The 21,549-nt window shown below is 41.0% G+C and overlaps 1 protein-coding gene across 2 annotated transcripts in view; it reads left to right on the top strand.

Annotated features, from left to right (window-relative positions):
- The window catches only part of ADK (adenosine kinase), a 256,903-nt gene that overhangs the window by 212,760 nt on the left and 22,594 nt on the right, over positions 1–21,549 (top strand). For both annotated transcript variants that reach the window (XM_034435402.3, XM_034435404.3), the window contains exon 10: positions 19,310–19,396. In XM_034435402.3, the coding sequence (XP_034291293.3) occupies positions 19,310–19,396 (87 nt within the window). The remainder of the gene's footprint in view (positions 1–19,309; positions 19,397–21,549) is intronic.

The raw sequence follows: 21,549 nt of genomic DNA, 5'->3' as shown, positions 1-21,549 counted from the left end.
GTTGCGAAGTCGTGTCTGACCCATCGCGACCCCAAGGACAACGTTCCTCCAGGCCTTCCTGTCCTCTACCATTCTCTGGAGTCCATTTAAGCTCACGCCTACTGCTTCAGTGACTCCATCCAGCCAACTCATTCTCTGTTGCTCCCTTCTTCTTTTGCCCTCCATCGTTCCCAGCATTAAACTCTTATCCAGTGAGTCCTTCCTTCTCATTAGGTGGCCAAAGTATTTGCGTTTCCTCTTCAGGATCTGGCCTTCTACAGAACAGTCAGGGTTGATCTCCTCTAGGACTGACCAGTTGGATCGCTTTGCAGTCCAAGGGACTCACAGGAATCTTCTCCAGCACCAGAGTTCAACGGCCTCAATTCTTCGGTGCTCAGCCTTCCTTATGGTTTTTCTTATGGTCATCATTGTAGCCATTGTCTATCCACTGCAGAATGAAGGTCTCTTGTGCATGTTTCCAACCTATACAGTCTCAAGCTTTCTTTTACCAACTGGGCTCACAATACTTGCTGATGTTGTCGCTGTAACTTGTTTTAGGTCTCTTTCATGGACGCTTTTGATCGAGGGGGATCCGTTCTACAACTCCCTTGATCCACCTGCCATCAGTTCTTCTTGCTATGCGACCAGCTCATTTCCATTTCGATTCTTTTACTCTTTTGATGATATCGTATACTTTCCTTTGTTCTCTAATCCATGTGCAGGTCTTTCTATCTTGTCTTGTAATGCCAAGCATGTATCTTCCCATGGTCACTCTTTGTGCCACTCTTAGCTTTTGTATCGATTGTGAGGCTAGTGTCCGGGTTTTGCTGGCATACATTAGAACAGGTAGCACACACTGATCCAAAACTTTTCTCTTCAGGCATAGGGGGAAGTTGTTCTTGAAAATTATGCTTAGCTTGCCGAATGTCTGTCAACCACATTAAACACACCATTCAATTTCATTTATTGTATTACCTTCCATTGAGATCCATTGGCCAAGGTATATGTAATGGTCTACTATATCTAGTTCTTCTCTTTAAAAAGGTTAAGGTTCCCCTCGCACATATGTGCTAGTCATTCCTGACTCTAGGGGGCAGTGCTCATCTCCATTTCAAAGCCAAAGAGCCAGCGCTGTCCAAAGACCTCTCCGTGGTCATGTGGTCAGCATGACTCAACGCCAAAGGCGCACAGAACGCTGTTACCTTCCCACCAAAGGTGGTCCCTATTTTTCTACTTGTATTTTTTACGTGCTTTCGAACTGCGAGGTTGGCAGAAGCTGGGACAAGTAACGGGAGCTCACCCCATTATGCGGCACTAGGGATTCGAACCGCTGAACTGCCGACCTTTCAATCGACTTAGCCACTGAGCCACCGCGTCCCTATTCATGACCATTATGGAACCCTAAATAATGTGGCTTTGCAAACAAATATTCTAGAACTTGTGAACAGCAGTCAGTAAGCCTGGTAAACTTGTCCATTGATTGCATGCCCAGAGTGGCAAAATCGATTCAGTCAAATCAAGTGAAGGAACTTGTAGAAGAATAGTCCTTTTCATACTCTTCTTAACCTACTGTGGTCCCAGCCATCCATCAACCAACTGATTAAAGAGTTCCAGAGGAACCTGATCATACTGGAGGAGACAATGCTCTCTTCCATAATATGACAGTGTGGGTAGAGTAGGGGAATAGGATTTAAATGTGTAGGGTTAATTCTGGGAAAATAGGTCCCAGTTCATTCTCATCCATGGAAACTCAAAGAGGAACGTCATCCTTTGTGATCCTGCCCATCCTAACTCAACCTTTATTTTTTATGTCTTGGGTTGCTGGGAATTATAGTTCACCAACTTCTAGGGATCTTAACAGCCAGGTTGCTTTTTGGTTTCCCAAAGAGATCCTGTTGTACCAGTGTTAGAAGTTTTGCACTGGCTGCCAGTTTATTTTTGGGTAAAATGCCAGTAGCTGTTAACTATAAACTCCAATATAGCCTTGCTCCAAGTATTTAAGAAATTGTTCCTCCCACAACCCATTTCTGTTCATTGAAATTGTCTGACAAGTTTTTCAGCAGTTGCTATAAGAAATTTACAGCAACAATCAAAAATCCCATATAGTTGATAAATTAAAATCTATTCATCAGATCAACTCAAACCTTTATTACAGTCTTTAGGTCAGAGAGTACAACAATAAAATGCATAAACCTGTAATTATTAGTAGTTAAACTTTAAAAGAAAGATATAAAAATGCAATAAAATTACATAAAATACTTTATTATGATTATTATAATTATTATAATAATACAGATAACAGTTGTAATCACAAAAAAAATCTATTTAAAAACGTACCTTTTAAAATAGTTTTTAGTAGTTGGTTTTAATACTTTTTAATTGTTTCTCTAAATTGTTTTCAATATCTCAGTTTTTAGTTTTAATTTTAAGTTTTATTGTCAATTGCCAAAAGGCTGTAAACTTGGTGACGTAATTTTAATAAACTCAAGATTTAAGCACACATAGCTGAATGTTAAAATGATGACGCATCATTTTAACATTTTCTATGATATTTTGCTTTCATTCACGGTAAAGCTGCTAATCCAGGGGTGTCAAACTGGTGGCCCGCAGGCCAGATGCGTCATGTGTTCCCCCACCGGCCCGATTTAGCGAAGGGTGGGAAAGTCCCGATACATCACATGACGACGTGGGTTTGACACCCCTGTGCTAATCTAACTATCAAATCTTAGAGGTTTTTGTGTGGTAAGGAAATTATTTGAGGACTGATTGCACTTTTGATTCCATGTGTAAATTAAATTAGGGGATGTGTTGATTTATATGCTTAGTAAATTCAAGATAGAAGAGCTTACACTACAAGGTCAGTTACATAAGCAAACATAAATGTTAAGTGACTTTGAGTCCAGGAAAGCTATTCATACATAAGCTTAGCTGAATCTCTGTGCTGTATTATTATTCATGGTAGCCAAATAAATGTCAATAATAAAAGAGAATTAAAGATTTTCATTTCCCAGAGGTAATTCTTCTAAGACTGCTTGATCTTTCATTTCATTTATAATTCATTTCTGTATCAGGATACAGCTATTCACCAGGCAGTGTATGACATGAAGTCGTTTAATAATGATTAAGAATGTAAAAATGTATGGCCCATGGGTAGTTGTCAGAAGACGTACCCGAGTATTATTGTTTTTGCCATGTTCTTATAGATCCTTCCACTCTGGAATATCAAGCATCCTTCTCTTCACACATCATTTATTATAAAATATTTAATGAAAATGAGATGTATGTGTCTTAATTTGCCATGTAGTACAATGACTGGAATTTCTTACAGAAGCTCAGTGGCCTAGGTTGGGAGAAACGCTTGCCTGCTGAAAGACAATCCATAAAATTGGATTCTTCCATATGCCGAGGGCAGAGGTGAAATCCAGCAGGTTCTGACAGGTTCTGGAGAACCAATAGCGGAAATTTTGAGTAGTTTGGAGAACCGGCAAATACCACCACTGGCTGGTCCCAAAGTGGGGTGAGAATGGAGATTTTGCAATATCCTTCCCCCAGGAGTGGGGAGGGAATGGGGATTTTGCAGTATCCTTCCCCTGGCATGCCCACCAAGCCATACCACGCCTATCAAGCCACACCCACAGAACCAGTAGTAAAATAATTTGAATTTCACCACTGGCCGAGGGTTCAGAAACTGCCATGGGAGCCATGTGGACACCAAAGTCAAGAGTTCTTCCTGGACTTGATGGCCAGGAGTTTCTGAGATGGTAAGTGAGAAAAGGGGACCCAAGTCCCATCACAGAAGAGGTGGACAGAGTCATCCTTCAAAGTTTCCTGCAGTGGTGCAGGAGAAGCTGCTAGTATTACTGCCTTTAGAGGTCAGAGAAAGGATACATCCTGAATGTGGAGGCCTGGAAGAAGCTGCTAAGTGTTAAAGAGACCAAGCTGAGTCATGGCCTATGGAACAGGATTGCCTGTTGGGTTGCCTCAGAGCGAAACGGATAAAGATGAGGGAAGGCAGTATGAAACTGTGCAAGCAAGCCATGGTTGGTCAAACCAAATCAATCTAGATTACTTTTCAGGTTCTTAAGCATCATTAACCACGGCGCACCCTTGCAGGGGCATCTGTACAGGGGTCAAAAAAGTTAAAATCAGCCATGAACTGAACAGTTGAAGTTATGTCATGTTTTGTGTTACATGTGTGATGGGGACGGAACTTTGATTATGTGATCACAGCCACCATCTTGTCTTTTATCACACAAACACACACACACCCTTTCCTAAACATTATTGCCCTTTTTTATAATGTTTTAAACCAGCGGACAAAGAGCAGAAAATGAGACTAGCAAGGAGCAAAGCCAACCTTACGTGCTATTAACATTTTACAGTTCCCTCTGACATATTTCATCATCTTACCCTATCCCAGGGGTCAGCCACCTGTGGCTCTGGAGCCACATGTGGCTCTTTCATCCCTCTGCTGTGGCTCCCTGTTGCTGGTCGGCTCCACAATTCATAGGGCTTTCGGTTAGGAGAGGTAGAGGAAAAAGGACGCCATGCTAGGAAGAGACTCTATGGTAGGGGAAGTGGACTTCCGGTCAGCAGAGGAAAAAGGATGCCGCACTAGGAGGAGATTATGGTGGGGGAACCGGACTTCCGGTCGGCTCCAGAATTGAATGGGGGGCTTCCATTTAGGATCTTAGTGGCTCTTTGAGTGTTTAAGGTTGCCGACCCCTGCCCTATCCTATTAAAGATTAGAATTCAGGGACAATTTGAGGGGGGTCTCAAAACTTTTAAAGGCACTTGCAGCTTCTGGCAATGTTGGCCATTTCTGGATGTAGACCTTGTGTCAAGCCATTAAATTGATTCCTTAGTCTATTTCTTCCATGCAAATATTTAATAAGATTTGAAAAATAAAAATTTAATAGTCTGAGGTATTTTGCAGTATTGTTTGGCCTTGAGATGCGTGATTATTATGATTTGGCCATGATTAAGCAGACCACCCCACACTATGAAGGCTTAGTGTAAAATAATTGTGTAGTTTCAAATGATTGTCTCACACATACATTCAGGAAGAGAGCTATTTACTGTCTTGGATTTAATCCATGGGAATCAGTAGTCATCCTATTAAGCAAAGTGTCTCTTCGCTCAAGTCCTCATGAATTTTAAAAATTCAGTTAGCATTTATCATAACAGATTTAGCATGTTCATTTGTGATAGCAAACTGACAGAGTCTTATGGCTCCTAAAAATTAAAATATGTATTGAGCATACGATGTCATGAATGAATCATCAGATGCTTTAGGTAGGTAGGTAGGTAGGTAGGTAGGTAGGTAGGTAGGTAGGTAGGTAGGTAGGTAGGTAGGTAGGTAGATAGATAGATAGATAGATAGATAGATAGATAGATAGATAGATAGATAGATAGATAGATAGATAGATAGATAGATAGGCATTTTAATTTATCTTTGATATACAGTGGGCAATGAAGGCAGATATCCATGTATCTTGAATATATTTCATTCTTTATTGATTTTAATTGCTATCTTATACTCTTCAGAAGCTCAGGATAATGCTTATTTACTTATTTATTTAATTCTACTTATGTGGATGGATGCCCATCTTACAATAGCAACTCTAGGTGGCTAAAATAAGAGTTAAAAACTCACAATGCAAAACAACAGTAATTTGAAAATACTAATACGGTAATAAGGGGACCTGGCCATCCCTGTTTCTCCAGTCTTATTCCAGCATTCCACCTATTACATCACATTGGCTCTTGTTGTGTATGACATTATTTGCTCCTAAACAATGGTGTAGAGCAGGGGGTGTCCAACCTTGGCAACTTTAAGACATGTTGGCTGGGGAATTCTGGGAGTTGAAGTCCACAAATCTTAAAAGTTGCCAAGGGTGGTGGACATCCCTGGTGTATAGAGTGAGGAAGATGGCCCTGATAGAGATCCACAGGCTCCATTGTTTAAGTCAAAGGGGGCTAAAGTATTTTTTAAGTCTGGAGCATCCAGATAACACTCAGAAGCAGTTCAGGCAGCTCCCTGACTCACTGGAGTTCTTTTCTTCCTCTTCTTTTTTCTGTATTGCAATAAATTATTTTTATATCAGACTAATCTTGCTGAGCTGATTTTTCTTTTCTCCTCTCTTTTTTGGGATCAATTTTGTACAATAATCTGAGAAATAACTGATTTAAAGCCTTAAATTCCATGGCTGTAAACAGTCCCTTTTCTCTGTGTTCCAGATAGAAATACAAGTCGGGTATCTCTATCACATAGGTTATAAACAGAACACAGTCCATTTTCCTACAATCGTTTAGATCAGGGGTGTCAAACTCGATTTCATTGTGGGCCACATCAGTGTTGTGTATGACCGGGGACTGGGGTGGGCGTGGCCAGCTCAACATCACTGGTGTTGGGGGCGCCTGTGGCAGCCTGAGTGCTCTGCCAGCAAAAATGGGCTCCCAAGCTCCGTTTTGGCTGCGATTGCCTCCTGCAACCCTCTGCCAGCAAAAACGGAGCTGGGGAGGGCCGCCCGAGCTCAGTTTTCGCTGGCAGAGGCACCATGGGCCAGTCTTTCACTGTTTCTAAGCACCCCGTGGGCTGGATCCGGCCTATGGGCCTTGAATTTGACACCCCTGACCTATGCCATGCTTCCTTGAATATAGGTAAACCTCAAGTTATGACCAGTTGCTTAGTGACTTTGAAATTACGACGAACCCACCCCAAAGTACTGGTCAGCACTCAGCAATTGGCCTACATTTTCAGACATTTGCAGCTGAAATGTCCCTTTTAGAGCTTTGTATAATGGAGCACGTGGAAAAGCGGTGCTCAAAATGTCGCATTTTGCTCCAACTGTGATTTCATCTCAAAACAAAGCTCCCCAAACGCACATATTTTGTTTCAAACTCAGAATCCTCAAAGGACCTCTATTTTCTATCTCTCAATTCGCACACTGGCGGGGAATTTGACTGCCGTTACTCCGGTCCCGGAGACTTTGGGTGGAGAGCAAGAAAACAGAGCCATGTCTGTTGAACTGAAACAGATGTTAGACGTTTTTGCATTAATTTTATCTGAAAATAGACCCCGGCCCATGATTTGTGAACTGGCAGTTCTTTGATTTAAAAGCAAGAGTGAATTGTTTGTGGGAAAGCATATTCTAAACCTCATGCCAGTGCTTGCCTGCTCAATCCTCATAGGTCCAATGATAAATACATTGGATGTTAGAAATGATTCTCAGAAGAAGTAGCGGAATTCAATACATATCAATAATAACAAAAATGCAATAAATTAATTATTCCATGCTCTTCCTTCCTCCTGCACAAACTTGACAGTGCTATATAATATTTGTGGGTTGTTGTCCCCACCAATGGAGGAAGAATTCTGCAAGCAATCGGTTATCAAATAATGGCAAATGTAAACGCTGTGAAGAATTGGGAACACCCAACCCAGCTTGTGGTAGTGCCCTATCTTTATTATCCTATCAATTAACTAAGCTCATCCCAGACAAAGCGAGGTTATGGGAAGCCACCTAGAACATCATGCACCATTAAACATCAGGGCTGCCTACACGAACATCCGCAGCGCCGAACCTATTAGCCAAGCATGTAGCTGAAGAGGGATAAACAGCTTCTTAATCACGTGTAAGAAAAGAATAGCACCCTAATGCATGTATTGTTTGTCAAGAGGCAGTCCATCAATAATTGTATAATTATGATGTATTAGATTTGAGTATCTATTGTAGATGATTGATTTTTGTTCGTATCTCCATCTGTGGGCACTTCAGCGAACTATTCAGCTCACTCCTTTTTAATGTCTTTGTGATGACAACTGGGAATATTTGCTTGTCAATTGCAGTGACTTTTTTTTTTTACAGCGTTAACTGTGGATTTTAATACACTCTAAATATGTCAAGATCCTAACCATTATATTTGAGGCGTTTGCTTACACAAGATAGGAGCTATATTTAAACTTTAAAAACTTGAAAATAAAATGTGCCCTAAATAAATAATCTCTGTGGTTATTTGTGAATATATTATGTGCCTTTTGCTGCATATTTGGAAAGGTAAATTGTGTGAGGGAATGAGAGGAGCTAAATTATCTGATCATTGAGGACCAGCAACATGGTGCGCGTGAGCGCTGTAGAAGCTTTAATGCCACTAGATGGCACTTACTGTCCTTCAGTTTTAAAGGGTGGGAAATGGCTGAATTTTTCACCTCACAAGAATTCTGTGTTCTCATATCAGACATCACGTAATTCTTTAAACCCTGTTGCAACCTACATGTTTTCCAACTTCTGTACAGCAGCACTCAACATTCATTGGATGAGAGTTTGGGCTTCTGCTTGGGACTCAAGATTGTAGACTCAACTCAGTAGGCATCAAGTTTATACATAAATCTATATACATACATCTTCCCTATGCCCTATCTTGTATTCCTATCTCTCCTCTTTAGAGTCACATTTATACCTCTTTTATACTTTCTACGTCAACCGTCCCTAGCCTTTTTGTCACCAAGGACCGGTTTCATGGAAGACAATTTTTCCACGGATTTGTGAGGGGGGAGGAGGAGCACACAATCTAGCTTCCTCGCATGCGCAATTTACGGTAGGGTTTGTTCCGTTATGAGAATCTCATGCTTGATGATCTGAGGTGGAGCTGAGGCGGTGATGCTAGCGCTGGGGAACAGCTGCAAATACAGATGCAGCTTCGCTCACTCGCCTACCACTCATCTCCAGCTGTGCAGCCCGGTTCCCAACAGGCCACGGACCAGGTTGGGGATCCCTGTTCTATGTCACCTACATGTATTTTTTTACTTTGGATGTTTTCATGTTGTTTCCTAATGGCTGTACTGTCCCCCCTTAGGCTGATCAATGGCTGAAATAAAGACTGATTTGATTTGATTTGATTCATGTGATTTTCATACTGGTTAGGTTGGTGGCTGGCTGGCTGGCTGGCTGGTTGGTTGGTTGGTTGGTTAAATTGATAACCATGAAATCAGGTGAGATAGTCCCCTTCTGAAGAGAAATTGATGACTGTATTCTTTTCTGTTACATAAAACCAAGTTGGCTGACGAAAAATGAAATGGTGAACTTCACCATTCAAAATACAGAATAACTACCAGCAACAACTACCGAGATAAAATGTCCATTGAAAGCAAGATAATGCAGCAGTTAATTAAATATTGAGGATAGTTGAAATACGATTGTGATACACAATTAAAAGCAAAATTGAGTATGAGTCTGGGAAATGTCCATAATGAGAGCCTTCCCAAATTCTGTGGCCAATAATAAAAGATCCTCTGCCTTATTAATTCGCAACAAAAGGAGAGTAACGTAATCTTAATATTGGGCAAATTTTACTAGGTGAAAATGGCTTGAGGGGCTAACGGATTGTTCAGGGCTTTTGAGGGAAATTGCTGAATAAAAAGTTAGCGGTGTCATTAGACGGGTAGCAGAGGCTTCTGTTCTGAACAACAAGCTTCAGGAAGCAATCCGTGAAATAGCAGATGTAACGTCTTGCCAGAGTTACACAAATTACACTTAGCTTGGAAATATGCAGAAGAATAATAGAGGTCGTTCAGACATATAAGGCAGTCTATAGTCCCATCCTTGCTTTTAAATTCTGACCACTTCTCCCTCAAGATGCCAATTTCTCCCCAAGTTCACTTTTTCCAAGCTGTTTTGAAAAACTGGTCCATACGTTGTGAGCTAAGCAATTGTGGGAGCTGGATAGTCTGGCAATCACTTTGGGGAGTGTTTTATTCCACTGAATTTTATTTTCCTTGGCATGAAGCGGGGTTAGGGCTCTGCAGTCTCATTCAATTCCAAGATCAGATAATTTGCTTCCAGTGTGGTTAGTTGGTATCTGAGTTTTAAGGATTAATAGGGAGCAGTTTGCAAATCACTAACATGTTTCATTGGGCAAAATAAGGAATAAGAGGGAGGTTAAGAAGAAGCCACAAGTGGAACAAATGGTCTTGTCATTCTCTAGCTCCATTGCGAGGCTAAAAGAGAAATTATTCTTGTCCAGAGAAAGAAGTTTATATCTCCGATTTTTTAAAGTTAGAATTCTTCCTCCCTTTTTAAAAAATGAAGTTCTGGATGGAGAATCTGATTATGTAACGGGGAACATTACATCAGGCACACACTGCTGCAGCAGGCATGATTCAATTAGGGTTAATTATTCAATTAATAAATGCAAAAGCAAGAATGCTTTAAAGTGGGTTTTATGTTCTAATCTATCCTGGGGACCTAAGCAGGTCAATAGGTAATTTTCTTTCAAGCTCTTGGTTCACCCGTGATTTTAGCAGGCCGGTTCCCAGGCTGATTACTCTCCTGTTTTCCCATCCTCTGGCCAGACAGTCTCTCTAGGGATTATCTTATCTCATGCTCCATTCCTATCATTTTTTGCCCCCATTAGATTTAGCATCTGTCAGATATAACCCGTTTCATATGCCTGCCATTTCAGTTCTGAGATTGTTCCCTCTTGAAGGTGGCCTCTCTGATGGCCATGTATCTGGGTGAATTGTAGATTCCCATTCATCCCTCAGCTTTGTTAAGAGATGGATCATCCTTCCATCACTGCGTGTTTGACTTCCCTTCCAGACCTCCATGGAATAACAGCTTCATCCAAATATCTAGTGGTGGCAGTGGTGGCGAACCTTTTATTCCCCAAGTGCTAACGCGTGGCTCCTCCCCCGTGTCCATGTGTGGAACCACACCATCTGCGCATGCGCATGGCTTTCCTGCGCCCCCGCGCTGCACGTCAACCACACCATCTGCCCTTTTGCACAGCTCCGTGTGCTGCACATGCAATTTCACCATCTGCACATGCGCACAGTTTTCACATGTGCAATGCATGTGCATGAACGCCATCTAGGCATGCGCATGCTGCATGCAAGTACTCTCACGTGCATGCACAAACGTGCGTGCATGCTCAGGAGAGCTCCAAAGACCAGTTGGGTCCCCTGAATTGCACACATGTGCACCGGAGGCCCGAACACCAGCTGGGGCGTGCGCACATGCGCAGCTGCAAGTGAATTGGGCAACAGCTCACATGCCCGGAAAGATGGCTCTGCGTGCCACCTCGGGCATGCGTGCCATAGGTTCGCCATCATGGATCTAATGTAATCTGGCATTTCCGTCTTGATGTACATATCTCACACAGCTTTTTGACAGAGTCCTGTTCTCTTTGTTCTGTAGACAAGTTTCTTCTTCACCTAAACAGTTCTTGGAGATGTCGTTTACACAACCATCTCTCCTTTATAACTGTTCTGTCCCTTCCCACACGCACATACACCAACAGACGTTCAAGAGTTAAAGACTAAACCAGCTGACAAAATCCTTTTCCTTATGATAACGGAACTTGGCAACAACCTAGTGGCTGCCTGCCAAGAGTTTATTACTTACGAAGAGGAGAGATAACTTCTCCCCGCTTCTGGTACATCAAAAGAAACAGCTCAATAATTACAGAGTCAATCAAGTCCAAAGATATCCAGCAAAGTCTATAGCAAAAGTCCGGCAATGCAGAATGGCGTGGAAGCTTTCACAAGGCTTGACGGGCCACCACGCTCCCTTTTATACCTTGTGGGGTGTGGTCCAGTGACTCAGCCTAATCTCGGGCACGCCTTTTCTTCTGTTGCATGCGCTTATCTCTGTGACACTGGCGTGGATCCAGCCAAGACTCATTACTCTCATCACTGTCCACCTGTGGCTGCGTGGACGTGCTTGGCCCCGGCCCTATCTCTTGCCCTTCGGCGGACACCGGAGGCATTGCCAAAGAGGAGGGTCCTGGAGAGGGAGGCCTTGCCAACTCCTCTCCTTCACTCTTGGAGTCCTCTCCTGCCGATGACACAGGCTCAGGTAACGGAGCCACAACAATAACCCCTAAAGTTGACTACAAAATCCATTATTTTTGTAGTCAACTTTAGGGGTTTCTGGTACATTTGTCTAGATTTTGGGTGTGCAAAATATCATCTCAGTTCCTTTAGGCTTCAATAGCTGGCCAATGTAAGTCCTATTTAAGTCAACAACGAAGCCATTGTAAATGAAAGGATACGGTTCTGTTGGCTTCTGAATGCACACAGATAATGGAGGTCTGCTTGCGCGGGTGATCCATTTTTATTAGGGGTTTGTTTTTCCCCAAAATATAATAATTTGCGATTTTCAGCCTGAAAGAATTTCTAGAGCTGCGGCAAGGGGTGTTTGCCAGAATGTTTCCTCTCTTTCCTTTTCGTCCTTTTAACTGCCTGAAATATTTTATTTTGGAGATTTAAAACAAAGCATGAGCCCAGGAAAGCTTTCAAAGAAAAGTAATTAAAAATGACAAGTTGTGGCATAAACCTGACAGCGTTCAGGAAATATGCAGGATGGATATTTTTTTTTTTCATTTATGCCTTCTAGCATGTTTATTATTGTGTTCATAATGAGCTGTTCTTCATAGCTAGAGTTCTTTATTTTATTTTATTTTTTGCCTACTGTAGATGACAGTGAGTGTCTAAGCCATGTTCTCTCTTTTTTTTTTTATGAGTATCTTTATCTCCACGTCACGCTTTTAAAGGTTTGGTATGCAAACATGCGATTCAGAAGCTTTGGGTAGGAAATGCCTGTCACAACTGCGATTATAATAACTGGCATCCTAATGAGTTGTGCTCCATATGTGGAAAATAATCTATAAACTAAACTGTTACATAATTTATATTAAAATGTGCATGCAATTATTTTGAAAGGGGGTAAATCCTATACATTCCAATTACGGTGGCAATTAAGTGAAATTATGTGGATACTAATTAGATGATCCTAAAGGATCATAGACTTGTGTACTTAATTATCAGAGGAACAATCAACAACTCATTTAGGATGAATAAATTTATTTCATTTGGAGAGGCTGATACTGCTGTAGTTTCTCCTGCCGCTGTCGTGTTTCCAAGATAATTCCATTGAGAGCGGTATGATCTATCCTGTATTTTCATGAGTATAGTTAAGAACAGAATGTAACCTTTGGAGATTAGCATAAATTTCAAATCTCATTGTGCCTCAGAAAGATATTTTAAAAACCCATTATTCTTAATAAAAACCCAGTTAAGAAGACAGCAGTGTAAGAAGCAGCCAAAATGAGAAACCTTTGAAGAATGTAAGTAAAGGCCGGGGGGAGTTTCTAAAGTCTATGGGGAGCAATTGGTGGAACCTGTTATTTATTTATTTATTCATTCATTCATTCATTCATTCATTCATTCCTAAATCATAAATAAAGAATTAAGGAGTGCAACTATTACAGGTTTAACTGAGCATAAATCTCACTCACAGTTTGAGTTTATGCAGGGTTTTATCCAGGGGTGGGTTCTACTTACCTTTACTACCGGTTCGCAACAGCATGCACAGATCGCCTATGATGACATCCGGGTCGGTGGGCGGAGCCTCCCACCGGTTTTACTACCGGTCCAAACCGGGGGCAACCTACCACTGGTTTTATCCTGAATGACTAATCATACCTCATATTGAATGCACAGAACATTTTTATCCTTTGGCAAGGGTCATCCAAATTTATGGGGGACTCTCAAGGACTTTTGAGAGTATAGGTAGTCCTTGACTTATGACCACTATTGAACCCCAAATTTCCATTGCTAAGCAAGACAGTTGTTAAAGTGAGTTTTGCTCCACCATCTGACTTTAGTTACCACAGTTGTTAAGTTAGTAAGAGGATTGTTAAGTGAATCCGATGTCTGATTACATTTCCAACATTTGGCAGACATACTTTTAAACATCTTTGCTAATCTTGCCGGTGATAAATGCAACCCTATAAAACATTTTATATAAATTTTCCTTGTATGCACTTGCCATTGTCAATTTACAATTTCTTTCCCAAAGCTTTTGCCATTCATCTAAGTCTATAGTATATCCAAAGTTCTTTGCCCATACTATCATTGTTTCGTTTACTTGTTCATCTTCCATTTTTAAGCTTAGCAAGAAGTTATATATTTTCTTTATCAATTTTTCATCTACTCCTAGCATTATTTGGTCAAATGTTGTAGGTTCTTTGTAAAAACCATAACCCCTAGTGTCTTTCTCATATCTCGATTTTATTTGCATATGCGGCCACCATGATAAATCCACACCTTGATTTTGTAGTTCTTGTTGGGTTTTAAGTTCCCCTTCCACATTTAGAATCTCTTTATAGGTTAATATTTTTTCCAGGTTTACTACATTTGGATGTATAAATGCTTCCATTGTTGAGAGCCAAACTGGAATTTTAATGTAAACTTTTGCTTTCACCTTTTCCCATACTGAAAGTAGAGCATTTCTTATATAGTGTCTTTGAAAATATCTATGAATTTTGCTTTTGTTATACCATAAAAAAGCATGTCATCCTAATTGGAGATCATGGCCTTCTAAAAACAATAATCTTTTATGTCCAAGCGTTATCCGTTCCCTCACCCATGTTAGTGCAGCTGCATGATAATAGAGCTCCCAATCTGGTAGTCCAAAGCCCCCATTGTTTTTGGACTCCTGCAACATTTTCAGTCTTATTCTTGCTTTTTTCCTTGCCAAACGTATTTCAAAATTACAGTGTTTAGTTCATCAAAGTATTTTTTTTTCCCTATTTTTATGGGAATCGTTTGGAACAAAAACAGGAACTTCAGCAAGATATTCATTTTTATAGTTGCAGTTCTCCCTATCATTGATAGGTACAAGTTTTTCCATTTATCTAAATCTGCTTTAATTTGTGGTAGCAGTCTTGTATAATTATCTTCCTTGATTGTAACGCATCTTGCTGTTAAATATATTCCCAAGTATTTAAGTTTCTTAACTATTTGTAAATCTAATTTCTTTGTCAGTTCTCTCTTCTGTTATCCTGTAAGATTTTTAGCTAAAATTTTTGTTTTATCTTTATTATTTTTCAATCCTGCAACTTGCCCATATTCTTCTATTACTCCCATTAACTTAGGGCCCGTTTCCAGTGGTTCTTCTAAGATAAATACTAAATAATCTTAGAGAGAGCCCTGTTTTCTGATGACCAGAGGTCACATTGCTTGCAAGAGAAGACAAAGCATGGAGCTTTATTGATGATGTGTATTCAAACCCATCCAGTCTTTCCTAAATTTGCACCATCTACTGCAGTCAGCTGCAGCTCAACACAGTCTCTTCCTTTTAAGAAAAGATGGACAAGACAATATAATAATAACACTGGACTATTCTGTGGGATTGTTACAGACCACTCTCTACGGCTCAGTCGAATTGGTCTAGCTTATAGAGTATGTAACATGGATTTTATCTGCGTCCATTGTCCAATTCTTGAAGATGTTTAGAAAGTCAGAAAAATCACCTTCTCCAGAGAGTGTGCACAACCTTCATTCATTGGCTAAAAGGAGTAAAACGGCCTTTCATCTTTGTTTTATAGACTGCTGCTGCTTACAAAACAAGCAATAATAATAATAATAATAATTTTATTTATATACCGCCCATTCTCCCGAAGGACTCAGGGCGGTGTACAGCCAAAATTAAAATACAAATATACAATATCTAGTTAAAATTAATTAAAATCATTAAATAGTTTTGGCCAAATTTTAAAACCCAAAATTAAAACCCAATTTAAAATCAATCAATTTGATAGCTCCGCCTGTCGGAACAGTAGGGTCTTGAGGGCGCAGCGAAAAACCCGGAGGTCAGAAATGTTACGAATATCCGGGGGCAATTCATTCCAGAGGGCAGGAGCTCCCACAGAGAAGGCTCTCCTCCTGGGTGTCGCCAGCCGACATAACTTGGCTGACGGCACCCTGAGGAGTCCCTCTCTGTGGGAGCGAACTGGTCGGTGGGAGGCTGTTGGTGGCAGAAGGCGGTCCCGTAGATATCCTGGTCCTATGCCATGGAGCGCTTTAAAGGTGGTGACCAACACCTTGAATTGCACTCGGAAGACCACTGGGAGCCAGTGCAGCTCATGCAGGAGGGGTGTTACATGGGCGTAACGAGGTGCGCCCATAACCACCCGTGCGGCCGCATTCTGGACCAGTTGGAGCCTCCGAGTGCTCTTCAAGGGGAGCCCCATGTAGCAAGCAAACAAGAAAGCCAGGAATCCTGGGGTTGGGATCTACTGGGAGAGATTGGTATTTCCCTTATAGATCCTGATCTTGTTCACTCCTGTTCTAAGGTTATATTCCAAAGTCTAACAAGAAAACATGGTTAAGCTACTGTGACAGCAAAGCATAACCGTGAACAAAAGTAAATGTAAACTCTGAATTTCAAGATGTAAGATAATACATTACATTTTGCAAACCTCTACCATTTGCATTTTGTTGCCCATGGCACACTGAGACGGAAAGTGATGTATAAATGGTCCTGTTTTACACTTTGGAAGTCACATACGTCCAGTTGAGCTGTATTCAGTGCTACAATTGATGTTGAGGGGTGGGTGGGAAAACCAGCATAAGTACTTCAGCTTCTGTTATCAGCAGGGTGAGGAGCCACGGAGCTTGAAAATTACAGAGAAATAATAGAAGCACACATAGAGGAGGATAATTTGATATTAGTACCTTGAGTGGATTGCATGATTCAGTTTGTAACTAGTTAAAAGAACCGTCGTTTAATCTGTTAGTTAACGGTGCTTTAATTTTCTGTGCACCTGTAGCCAGCCTTCAATTCATGCCCACATTTTAATTTTCTCTCATTTCTCCATGCGCCACCAGGGCCCACTTTTAAAATATTTGGATCCATGAGCCTTTTGAAAGATTGTTTTTGAAAAGAAATTATTTGAAAGACCTATAATGCTCGCTTTGCACCTGTAGTCTGTTCACATGCATGCAAACACATAGCAGATATTTATTTTTTTTAAGGAAATCTTATCATCAGAGCTACCGGTAATGCTCAACTTACAACTACAATGAGGACCAGAAATTATGTTGCTAAACAAGGTTGTGGTTCAATGAGTCATTCCCAATTTTATGACATTTATGTTAATGCAAATCACAGCAGTTGTTAAAAATAATTCATCATTAAGCACATCCAGGTTCTCCCATTGACTTTGCTTGTCAGAAACCAGCTGGAAAGGTTGCAAATGCAAATTTATTTGACTTTGGGAATGTCAGAACGTGCACAGGTCTATTACATGTATCATTCCAGGAGCAAGTACAGCCAACAGTGGTTTGAATCAAATAGTGGTTTTTATCTACAATAGGAATATAGGAATACTATACATACGCATGCTACAAGCAGTATCTAAACAAACAGCAATTACAGCAGGGAAGAAACGCTACGAATCAACCAACACGCCAACAGGGCCTCTTCTTATTACACAGGCTCTTAAAGGGATAACAGCCAAAGACCCTGCTCACTCATTCCCCTCATTGCATGAGCTGGTCAGCTCTTAAATTATCACCTTGACAGGGAAGCTGCAGCCATTGTAAATACATGCTTGTTGCCAAGCACCCAACTCACAATCACGTGACCCTGTGTGAGAACCAGTTTTCTGTAACTTTGAACATTTGCTAAATGAATGATTTAAATTGACTATCTGTAGAAAGGTATACAATATTCAGGCCTAAAGCAGGTTTATAATGCACGTCAACATTACACTGCAACCAATAGGCTATGCAATAAATTACTCTCTCACAATAAAAATAATAGTTGCACTGATGACAGAGCCAAACTAAGTTGCTTGTGTTTTTATGATTTATATTGTTCTGTTTGTTTCCTAGTATGATTTGATAGCTTATTTAGTAACCTATGACTATCACTAAGTGTTGTACCTTATGATTCTTGATGAATGTATTTTTTTCTTTTTATGTACGCTGAGAGCATATGCACCAAAGACAAATTCTTTGTGTGTCCAATCACACTTGGCCAATAAAGAATTCTATTCTATTCTATTCTATTCTATTCTATTCTATTCTATTCTATTCTATTCTATTCTATTCTATTCTATTCTATTCTTGCTTTCCCTATACTATATGAATGGAGGATCTCCCTATATTTATCTGTAACAATGGGGTTTTATCCAAACATGTTCCTGAACTTGTGATTTCACAGGCAGAGAGATTCAAGATCACAGCTCTTTGATAAACTGGTTTTATTACACACATTAGAAAACAACAAAGTTTCTGCAGTTTTTGGCTCATATTTATATGTGGCCCAGGTTCAAGTCCTGCCTGAGCACCTAAATGAACCGAGACTCAGTTTCCTAGTGGGAAAAGTGGCCAACATCTGGCCATGGTTACTGTAGGGCCCTTGACTGTTTTCAGCCTGGATCCGTCTGGCCCTCACATACACGCTGCTTACACAGTTTCCATAAACATTTTGATAACTCTTTCTTTTGTTGCTTCCTATTACATTACCCTGGTTATTTATTTAGATTTTAAAAATAAACACAGTTGTCGTAAATCTTTTTGGATCACCTATTACAGTAGGTTTATTCCTTCATCTGACTGTTGTAATTTATACAGTATGAGTGTTGTCTGACATGCAGGCTTTTTAATTTTCATAATTCGCACATCAAAAAAGGTGTTAATGACATCAGGCCCTTTAAAAAAACATCGCCACTCATGAAGGCTGTGCATCTATTCTGTGACTTTAAACCCATTTCCCCATACATTATGAGTTATGTGGATAATGGCACGTTCGAATACAACGTTTTTAAATCCCTTGAAAGAATTGCTGGAAATTGAGCAGAATTGCAAAAAAAAAAAAAAAGGATGCAAGCAAAACTAGAAAACGTTTCCATTAAAGCTACCATGCCAAAGAAAACCTACCATCCAGATTCTTCTTTTTTTTTTAAGGAAAATGGCTATCATTTAGGGGACTTTTTTTTACATTCCCTCCTTCTTCCTTTCCTCCTTCTCCTCTTCCCTCTCCATCTCCTCCTCCTCTTCCTCCTCCATTTCCTCCACCTCCTCTTTTTCCTTCTTCCTCTCCTCCCCCTCCATCTCCTCCTCCTTCTTCCTCTCCTCCATCTCCTCCTCCTCTCCTTCTCCTCCTCCTCTCCTCTACATTTCGTTTGTATTTGTCAATTCCAAGCGCTTCTTTCTAGGACTAAGGGACCTGTGGTTCTTCCAAAATTGTCCTTTCCCTAACCATAAGCCACACTTGTTGAGATTTACAGATACCAGAAACACCTGGAGTTTCTGGAGTTTTCCCATTCCTGCTTTTTTCAATGCTCAACTTGCAATGGGTTGTACTGTCTTTGGTTGGGTGTCATGCTCATGATTGTCTCCAGGAAAGGCCCCAGTTAGGAGGCCATAAAAGCCAACTCTTTGGCTGAGTCCACTTACAAAGTGAGAGCAGCCCTTCAGAATGTGATCAAATCATGTCATAAAACATGGCTTGTTTTTTTTTTTCTTTCCTTTTAGAAAATGAAGTAAGAGTTTTCCCAGTCTTAATTAGTGACCAGAGTGAGATAATTGACACTAATGGAGCCGGAGATGCCTTTGTAGGTGGTAAGTACCTTTTGTATGTGATTCTGTTTGGAGATCTTCCTGTTCTTCCCCATTCCTCTCCTTATCCGGTGTTCTGTCCCCGTCTCACACACGTACACAGATAGTCAGGTTTTAAATAAAACTGGCAGACAACAAATTCTTTCGATAAGAGGCTTGGCAGCAACCCAGTAGCTGCTTGCCAAGAACTTTAGTCATAGAGGGAGGGGTTGTTCCTCCGACAGATAAACCCCAACAAGATACACACAGTTCAAGAATTGTCAAGTCCAGTCCGTATTAAATCCAAGGTAGATAATGTTGTTTCAAAGATACAATGTGACTCGCTAGTAGTTTGCTTTGTCCGTCACAGAGTCTGAATGGCCACCTCACCCCCTTTTATCCCCTGTGGGGTGTGGTCCAGTGACTCAGCCTAATCTCTGGCACGCCTCCTCTTCTGCTGCGCGCGCCTGTCTCTCCGACGCTGGCGTGGATCCAGCCAAGACTTATCTCCGTCACTGTCTGACTGCGAGGAGATACCTGGCTTCTGGCCAATCGCTTCTCCTTCAGGAGACACCTGAGGCATTGCCAGAGAGGAGGGTCCTGGAAAGGGAGGCCTGGCCAACTCCTCTCCTTCATGTTCGGAGCCTTCTCCCTCCGATAACACAGGCTCAGGTAACGGAGCCACAACATCCGGCAACTTCATCAGACAATGCGATGACAAGGGTTGGTGTGGTGTTTCTTCCCATCAGAGAGCATCAAGCTTGTTCTTTGCAAGCCTTCATTTGCATCCTAAGAGTCTGTTTTAATGGATTGTTAATTCTCTCGGGGGGGGAAACATGTTGGTACCTTTACCGATCATGTGCTGTTAAGCAACATCTACATTGTTTTCACAAGATTAATTGTGCCTGTCAGAATGTTGCGTAAACAGAACTGCCTCAAATATGCTTTGTTACAGTCCTCCAAATTCTACCCTGGTGTTAAAATCTAAGCACATTGCTCTTTTTTTAAAAGCAGGTTGTGGTGAATATTGCAGAGTATGAAAATAACTTAACATTTGAACCTTAAACTTTTTTTTTTCCCTTAGCGCATCTGTTTCCTAGGCTGATGGTGTGTAAATGCCCCTCCCCCAAATGATAGGCTTTAAGAGTCAGAAATAGCAGAACATCTGCTCTGATTTATATCTGATCTCAATTTTTTTTTTTTTAATATTGGGAAGGGATGAAAGATACAACTCTCAGTCTCCATTGTTTAAAATGCCTCAAATAAATCAAAACCTTGTGTAGCTGCAAAGTTACCTTATTGACCATAAATCTCTGCATCTTGCAACCACAGGCTCTTTCGCTTTGAAAATGGTCGTGTTAAAAGCCTTAAACACTTTCCTTATTTTTCTCAAAATACAGGACTTGTTCTTATTGTATGACTACAGTTGTTGTTGTTGCCACATCAGAAGAAGAGATTATATGAGAGTCTTCACTTCTTGGCTCAAGTCTGTTACAATCTAGGTTTACCTTGAGCCATCAGTCTTGTACTATCAGGTCTGCGTTGCAGAACTCTTGTTGTTAGTCACGAAGTGGTGTCCGACCCATTGCGACCCCATGGACAACATTCCTCCAGACCTTCCTGTCCTCTACCATCTCCCAGACGGAGTCCATTTAAGCTACGCCTACTTCTTCAGTGACTCCATCCAGCCAACTCTTCCCCTTCTTCTTTTGCCCTCAATCGTTCCCAGCATTAGGCTCTTCTCCAGTGAGTCCTTCCTTCTCATTAGGTGGCCAAAGGATTTGAGTTTCATCTTCAGGATTTGGCCTCCTAAAGAGCAGTCAGGGTTGATCTCCTCTAGGACTGACCGGTTTGATCACCTTGCAGTCCAAGGGACTCGCAGTCGTCTTCTCCAGCATCAGAGTTCAAAGGCCTCAATTCTTTGGCACTCAGCCTTCCTTATAGTCCAACTTTCACAGCCATACATTGCAACTGGGAAAACCATAGCCTTAGATTATACGCACTTTTGTTGGAGAACTCTAGACTGTCCCTAGGTGGTAACAACACAGTTCAGAAAACACAAACCTGGCCGCCCTCTGGTGGTTGTTTGGGCATTAGCCCAAATGTGACAGAAATAGAATTCTCCCCTTCCTCCTTCTCCTCCTCCTCCTTCCATTCTTGTTCTTTCTCTTCCTCCA

The sequence above is a fragment of the Pantherophis guttatus genome, chromosome 6, assembly GCF_059756535.1.
Source record: "Pantherophis guttatus breed Tessera chromosome 6, ASM5975653v1, whole genome shotgun sequence".
Taxonomy (NCBI): domain Eukaryota; kingdom Metazoa; phylum Chordata; class Lepidosauria; order Squamata; family Colubridae; genus Pantherophis; species Pantherophis guttatus.
The sequence above is the reverse complement of the archived record's forward strand: the minus strand, read 5'-3'. Positions and strand labels throughout refer to the sequence as shown.